The sequence below is a fragment of the Ursus maritimus genome, unplaced genomic scaffold, assembly GCF_017311325.1.
Source record: "Ursus maritimus isolate PB19 unplaced genomic scaffold, ASM1731132v1 scaffold_2, whole genome shotgun sequence".
Classification (NCBI taxonomy): domain Eukaryota; kingdom Metazoa; phylum Chordata; class Mammalia; order Carnivora; family Ursidae; genus Ursus; species Ursus maritimus.
In genome coordinates, this window is record NW_024424452.1 from 43,032,550 (window position 1) to 43,040,547 (window position 7,998).

Sequence of the window (7,998 nt, forward strand, 5' to 3'; positions counted from 1 at the left end):
GTGAAGGTGTCTGGGATGAATGTTAGGAATCAGAGCTCCTCGTGCAGGCTAAAACCATCTCACTGCTGCACAGCTTGTTAATTTTTTAAACTGAAAAAAAAAACTGATATAAGAGCCTTGTGAATATAGGATAAAAGAGCAGGAAAGGAGAGTGTTTCGATGTGTAAGAAATAAGTATGATTATAGTTCAGCCTGGTGTTCTCCCTTGATTTGGAGAAAATAACAGCACCCTACATGGAGCTACGAAGGGGAAACATAGCCTGTAAAAATCTGTAAATGATATCAGGATGGGTGAACCACAGAAGTCCTCCCGCATCAGATCAAACAATAGTTCTTACTTGAGAAGTTGGGAAAAAATACCCAAACAGCAACATGAAAAGTGTGCACCATAATTTCAGAAACTGATTTGTTAGCATTTGAAATTTACGGAGATATGTCTTTGAACAGGTGTGTGTGAACTCTCATTGGCTACCAGAGGCATCGAACCTTCTTGAAAACCGAGAACTCTCCTGATGGCGTCTTTCATGTCTTTGTTCCTCAGACTGTAGATTATGGGGTTGAACAGCGGGGCGAGGACAGCAAACATCAGGGCAGTGGCCTTGTCCAGTAGAGGTGGGAACGCGACAGAGAAATGCAGGTACGTGAGGGCCACACTGCCAAAAAACAGCAAGAAAACAGTAACGTGGGCTGCACAGGTGGAGAACGACTTCTGACGGCTCTCCCCTGAGGGAATCCTCAGGATCACGGTGATGATTCTTAAATACGAAAGGCTAATGATAGACACAGAAGTCAAGATGAAAATAGTATGGATCACGTCTTCAACCAGAATCATGGACGTGTCTGTACAGGCCAAGCGCAGCACGGGTTCAAAGTCACAGAAGAGTTGATGGATTTGGTTGGGGCCACAGAAGGGAAGAGTGGAAATCCACACAATCTCTGGCAGCAGCATAAGGAAGCCAAAGACGCAAGAGCCGGTGGAGAGCTGGGCGCACAGCCGAGGGGTCATAATGACTGCATAGCGGAGAGGGTTACAGATGGCAACGTACCTGTCGATGGCCATCAGCGTGAGGACCAGGGCTTCTGTGACCCCAAGGGAGTGGAAAAAATACATCTGCAGGAGGCAGCCAATGAAAGAGATGGTCTTCCTCTCACTGATGAGGTTGGAGAGCATCTTGGGGATGGTGGCTGTGGTATACCAGATCTCCAGGAAGGAGAAGATGCTGATGAAATTGTACATGGGATTGTGAAGACATGTATCCAGCCGGACAGCAGAGAAGATCGTGAAATTTCCCACAATAATGAACACGTAAATAAACAGCAGAGGAACGAAGAGTAAGAGGCTGCCGTTCTCAAACTGAGGGAAATCGGAGAAACAGAACTCCGCCACCACCGTCTGGTTCTCCTGACCCATGTTTTCGGGGGGCTTGCTTGTTTGCTGATGCGTCAGATGCGGACAGTCAGAACCTCACCTGCATTCAAATAACAAATAGAACCTTTCTTTTCAAGCAGCTCAACAGCCTTGAAATGAGGTCCATTAAGTAAAATACTTATGCGTTGCTTTGCAAACTACAAAGTGATCTTGTCTAATTTGCAAATACTTATCAGTAATTATGATATCTTACACCATTATCTATTCTGTTAGCTAAGCAAATAATTTTGCTATTTGGACATTTAAGTCGCTAAAACTCCTCTGAGTGGCATTTTGGCAATTGTTATTGAGACTCGAGACTGTGTACAGCCTGCCTTTCACCATAGAGCACAAGGAAAATATTTTGAATATGAAAACAGTATCTACAAAGATTCATTGGAATATTTATTATAATAGCAAATTAGAAACAACTCATGTAGGTAGGCAATTTTATTGTTTGAGATGAAATGTTGGAGGTACAAAATGAGTTGTGAGGAAATGATCCCCTGTGCGTGGTAAGAATAAGACCATTTAAAGTGGGTATCTTGGGGCCCCTGTGTGGCTCAGTAGGTTAAGCGTCTGCCTTCAGCACAGGTCATGATCCCAGGGTCCTGGGATCGATCCCTGTCTCGGGCTCCCTGCTGCAGGGAGCCTGCTTCTCCCTCTCCCTCTGCACCTCCCCCTGATTGTGCTCTGTCTCTCTCTCTCTCTCTGACATATAAATAAATAAATAAATAAATAAATAAATAAATAAATAAATAAATAAATAAAATCTTAAAAAAAAAATAATAAATAAGGTGGGTGCCTTAAACATGGAAGTGCTGATACTGAACTTCCTTAACCAGCCCCATTATCAACAAAGGAGTAAAAAAGTCAAGCCAAATATAACACTAATTTTAATTTACTTTACAATATAACAGCTTAGAGCCATGCAATATATCTGTGTGTGCAAATTCATCTTAACCTGTAACAAGAGGATTGGTTAATAACTGAGGTATACGAATCTGGAAATCAAACTCTAGGAGTGGTTTGGTGACATTTGAAAGACTCGGCTGCCGTCTACACCCAACAGCGGGTTCTTTGGTCTTTTTGGTAGATATAAGTTTAAAGTGTGCATGTGCCTGCTGTCTCAGAAATGCTTGCACATGGGGCAGAATTCTGAGACTTGCCTTCACTGTAGGAAACCTCCTGGGGGTGACGTTGTTGGAGACGGACCTCCACGGTGACGTGACGCGACAGCTGTGCGACAGGAATCATACTGCAGTATACAAGCCCAGCTTGTCAACATGCACACTTTAAACTCGTGCAACATTAAGTGCCAATTATATCTTAGTTTTTTAAGATTAATACATAAATGGAGAAAGCTACTGATAACTACCAAAAGGAGTCAGACAATTGTGAACTGGCAAAAGGTATTAAAAGTAGATAAAATTCTTTCGAAACCAGAATACCAGAGGATTTAAAAAATAGAAAGTCAGCTTAGTATATGGCACCAAATATTTTAAATTTTTTTGTTCTCGCTTTTTATAGGTACAGCAGAATATTACATCTGTGTTGAAACAGGAGAAACACAAGAGACAAAATTTCCCTTGGTTTTTCTTTAAGAAAAGTTCCACCTAAAAAAATTGAGATTCACAAGAAAACATAATCTATGCTCTGATTGTTTCTTGCCTTAATTACTCTGACCTAGACTTATTGTTTTCAAGCTTGATTTGTCCCGATCTACCCTTCACCCAGCTTCTGGAATAATCTTCCTTAAATACAAAACTGTCAATACTGTGTCTGAAAATAGACCTGGAGGTGGATCACACAGGATCCAAATAAAGCCTGAACTTCTTAGCATGGTCAATAATATGAATGCATATGAGATTTCTCAATCATTTTGACATCCCAATATCTCTTGGTTCTGTTATCCCCTATATGATTTCCTCATATGACAGAAGTTAATGCCAGTCGAATGTTCTTGCTTCTTCTTTCAGAGGCAGACAGTAGACAAATAGGGAAATTAGGATTGTGCTCAGTGGCCAGTACATTTTGGAATTAGGAAATTGAAACTCAAAAAAGGGGAAAACTGGCAGGTCTTCAGAAACTTGAGTCTTTCGGAAGAAAAGAAGATACACATAGGAAGGCAGCTCGAAACAGATACTTGGGCCCCAAACCATATCTAATTGGACTCATATTTTTGGAAGAATGGATAGCCCAGAATCTCAACTAGCAAGCTCCAAGGTTGCCACAGCATTGTTTTATTTTAAGAGCATTTTCTGACTTGACTAAATAAAATGCAAGCATCCTACATCAGAATTTAACCCAGAAATCAGTGGAGCTGAAAAGAGTCATAGAGCCAGTGGCACAGACAAAATTTAATAGACGCTTGTTATAGCCGTCAGTAGTCCTGGGACACAAATCCACCAACCCCCTCATCCCCGAGCTTGGTCTTTCCCCCTACCTCACATGTCTGCAAAACCTCAACGAAGTTTCCACAGGTCTTCACTGAAAAGCAACAGAAAAAAAAATTTGGTCCTGTGACAGTCTTCCCAAATATATAGCCAAAAATGCCGCCCATGCTCCCACCAGAGTACAGAGCCCACCCCTCGTCCCATAGCCACCTCTTTCAGAACCTAGGGGGCCACCTCTGTGTGCCAAATGTCTTCATCTCCCTTGTCCTGCAGTCCAACAAACAGGACTGTTATAACTGCAACCGCGACACTCGGTATCTCAGGGAATCATCCGCTGGGAGAAAGGCTTTCTTCGGGAAGGTTCCCCAGTCCCCAGGGAAAGGAACTCCAGGCCCCACGTGGTTAATTAGGGGACACGTGCTGCCACGCTTGCCTTTCATGAGGTGGGCCCACCTTGAGGAAGCTGGGTCTTTGAGGCAGGCTAGACCTCAGATGGACAGAGACACTTGGTTTTCTTTTCTGTTCGGGGGGTGAGAGGATTGTTTCTCTATGAAGTATCTGCTGAGACAGAGGAAGGATAAGGAGCAAGAGGAGTCGAGCTAACACAATGTGGTTGGAGGCAGAAGGTTAGCTCCGCTTCGCAATGAAGCAGCAGTTCAGTGACATATGGCAACTCTGAGGGGATGATGGGAGATTCTGCCAGCAGCTGCCCAGCACGGCTCCGCAGGACTTCTCGGAGGGATCCGGGGCTCAGAGCCATTTGCAGTAGGGGCGGGAAGGATGGGCTCCCATCCAAGATATGTCACATGCTTCGGTGGTCCCAGCGGCAGGTGTCCCCAAGGCACCGGAAAGGAAAGGGTTTAAAGACAGCCTTTCTTGCCACCGGAAAGATGTACTGATGAGCACATACAAGTAGCCTGCGAGACGCCTGGGGTTCAACAAGCCCCCCACAGAAAGAGTGAGGAATGCAACCAGAAGGATCCTCCCTCCCTTCCTCCCTTCTTTCCTTCCTCCTTCCCTTCTTTTCTCCCTCCCTTCCTTCCCCCTTCCCTCTCTCCTTTCTTTCCTTCCTTCCTTCCTTCCTCCCTTCCTTCCTTCCCCCTTCCCTCCCTCCCTCCCTCCCTCCCTCCCTCCCTTCCTCCTTTCGTTCCTTCTTTCCTTCCTCCCTCCCTTCCTTCCTTCCTTTCTTCCTTTCTCTCCTTTCTTAAAGTAAATCTTGAGGCTAAAATTAACCTTCAGGTGAGCAAAATTAACCTTCAGAGAAAAAAGAAATGTACAACACAAGATGGTTTTTATCCTTTTACAAAAAGAGATATTAAACAGGCATGAAGTGTTAAATATCTAATGGTCTGGTAGCAATGACTATAGAAAGGAAACAGAATTTAAAAACAGATTTGAGTTTTTTAAAAACCAAACCAAAACAAAACAAAACAAAAAAACCCTGATAGGAAATGGATATACACAGTGGAGCAGAGGTGACTCCGTTGACTCAGTGACTAGTTTTCTTAAAAAGGTGATGTTTTATTTTACTTTATTTTATTTGTACACAATGGAGTTTTAATTAAACACTTGTAGTACATACTATTTGCAATAGAAATCGCCTAATTAAGGTGTCCCCCATTAATTATAACAAAATTTTCCATCCATTCATTCATTCAGGAAATATTGGCATGTAAAAAAGCGGTATTTTAAAACAGACCCTTGATAAGCATTTGAGGAATGGATACATGGTTAATAAATGATAACTGGGTGAAAGAGCGAATTAACTAATTTTAAGACGCCGACAGTGAGCCAGTGATGGGCTGGCCTGCACCCTCTCACGCCTACCTCCTCCACTCTGGTCTCCCGGAGAGCACCTGCCCAGGGAACATGCGGTGCTCCCCACGTGCCCTGAAGCTCGGCTCACATCATCTTGGCCAGAGAGGTGCTTCTCCAGCCGTCGACCTCTCTCTACACATGTTCAGTTCTTCCTCTCGATGCCGTCATCTCTTTCTGCTTGTAAATGTGCTTAAATGTAGTCACCTTAAAAGATCTACTCCTCCAGTACTCACGGTTGCTTTCAGGGCCGGCCACCGCAATGCCTTGATTCTCCCCTTCTTTATGTTCTTTAGGGAGTAGTTCACCCTTTTATGGCTCTTTCTGCTTGTACTTTTTTTACCTCCCATTCACATGAACCCATGACCCCAGTGAAGAAATGGAACACGATCAATAATTTTGAGTTCACTAAATTCTCCCCCTCAGTCTGATCCTTTCCCCCATAATGCATGTCACCATTAACCTGGTGTCGTAGTTTGCCTATTTAACTCCCTATAAATTGAATTATATTTTAGGTATTATTGTGCAGCTTGCTCGTTCACTCAACATATTCTTGAGAATCTTCATGTCTGTGCATCCAGCTGCAGCTTTAAAAGAAACTCACTTTAGTCTCGTATTAACGTGACACGAATTAATCGTTCATTAGGCACGAACATTTTCAGTTGTGAGCATGTGCGTCTTCGGCTCTACGAGACCCCGCCAAATTGTGTTCCAAGGCTGTGTCCTATCAATAAAGCATGGATTTCTATTGCTGCACATCTTTCCTAACATTCTGAGTGGTCACACTTGTTGCTGTTTGCTTGTCTGTATCAATAATGCACTATTGTTTAGATTTGCACCTCCCTGCTTATCAGGGAGGCCGAGTGCATATGTGTGTATATATACGTTCACCCGATTTTTAAAATCATTTTCAATTTGTTGGATCTCTTTATATATTCTGAATAATATTTGCTTTCAGTTAGTTACATAATTTATAAATACAGACTCCTAATGTGTAGTTTGTCTTTTGACTTTCCTTATGGTACCATTTGGTAAATGGAAATACTAATATACTGAATTTAATGGTCTTTTCCTTTGTGTTTATATTTCTATTGAATTGTTTAAGATTTTTTTCCTACATGAATCTATAATAATATTCTCCCAAATTTTATTTTAAAGTATAACAATTTTAAGAATAGAATCTTTGGGAAGAAATAGGGGGCACCCGGCTGGTTCAGTTGGTAGAGCATATGACTCGGTCTCAGGGTTGTGAGTTTGAGCCCCGTGTTGGGTGTAGAGATTACTTAAAAATAAAATCTTTAAAAAAGCAAAGTATTAAAGTTGACTTTCACTCTATCTGTAGACTTGTGGGCATATAATGAGGTCAGGACAAATTTAATTTTTTGTTTCTCATATGCTTAAATAGAGGTTCTAGGACCATGATTAGCAATTACTAACAATCAGCCCTTTCTCCACAGACCACTGCCCCGGCGCTACCCATCCTCCCCCAGCGTCCTGCTGTTTCAATCCCACCACCTGTCCAGGCTCCGCACTGCGTGCGTCGATTTTCTGGAGTCCGTGAGCTTGCTACGCTGCTCTGTTATAACCCTTGATGGACAGTAGGACAAGCCTTGCCATATTAATTTTCTCCTTTAAAAGATCTCACTCTTGTCCCTCACCTTGACACACTCCACTCCCCCCCACCCAAACGGAATTTGGATAGAAGTGGCGTTGAGGTAATAGGTTGATTTGTGTAGATTTGGCATGTTTCTGTAACTGAGACATTCTGTTCATTAATACATCACATCAGCCCATTTATTTAGGTGTTCGATGTCTTCCAACAGTTTTATAAAGTACTCCATTTACGTGTAACACTTCCTTTATAGGTCCTTGTTTTGTTGGTACTCAAAATGATTTATCATTATCATCATAATCATTGTTTTCAGAGCGGCAGAAGGAATGGAAGGCACAGTGAACGCTGAGTGAACAGTTGAGAACAAAGCTGTGTTTGGAACTAGAAACTGAGCGTTTCCAGAGCAGTGTGGTCCCGGCAGGTCTATCCTGACACCCACAGCTACTCCAGCCCCACTGCCCAGCTCTCTAGCCTGTGAGAGACAAGGTTATTTGGCCACAGGGAAGCTTTTGAGACTTGACCCTGGGGAATATTTAATTACTATGTGACACTTTTCCCCTAATTTATCCCTCAGAGAAGGGAGCGGAATACACCACTTTCCTTGAGATCCTGCATCATCTAAGGAGAAAGTCCCATGAGAGGATTTTTCCACTCTAGGAATTCCCCAAAGAGCCTTCTAGGACATCAATAACCTTGTCCACAAATTGGCAGAGGGGCCAGTAGCTGCAGAGACTCTGAGGAATGTCGCCGTGCTCTCAGGCAAGGTA

General features: G+C 42.9%; 1 protein-coding gene across 1 annotated transcript; it reads right to left on the reverse strand.

Moving 5' to 3' along the window:
• Nucleotides 1-409: 409 nt before the first annotated feature.
• LOC103672127 (olfactory receptor 6K3-like) lies at nt 410-1,411 on the reverse strand. Its single transcript, XM_008700797.1, has one exon. The coding sequence runs from the start codon at nt 1,409-1,411 to the stop codon at nt 410-412; it is 1,002 nt and encodes a 333-aa protein (XP_008699019.1).
• Nucleotides 1,412-7,998: the final 6,587 nt, after the last annotated feature.

What these genes read in the sequence shown, in the direction of transcription:
- LOC103672127 (XM_008700797.1), bottom strand. Translation starts at nt 1,411, where the DNA reads ATGGGTCAGGAGAACCAGACGGTGGTGGCGGAGTTCTGTTTCTCCGAT.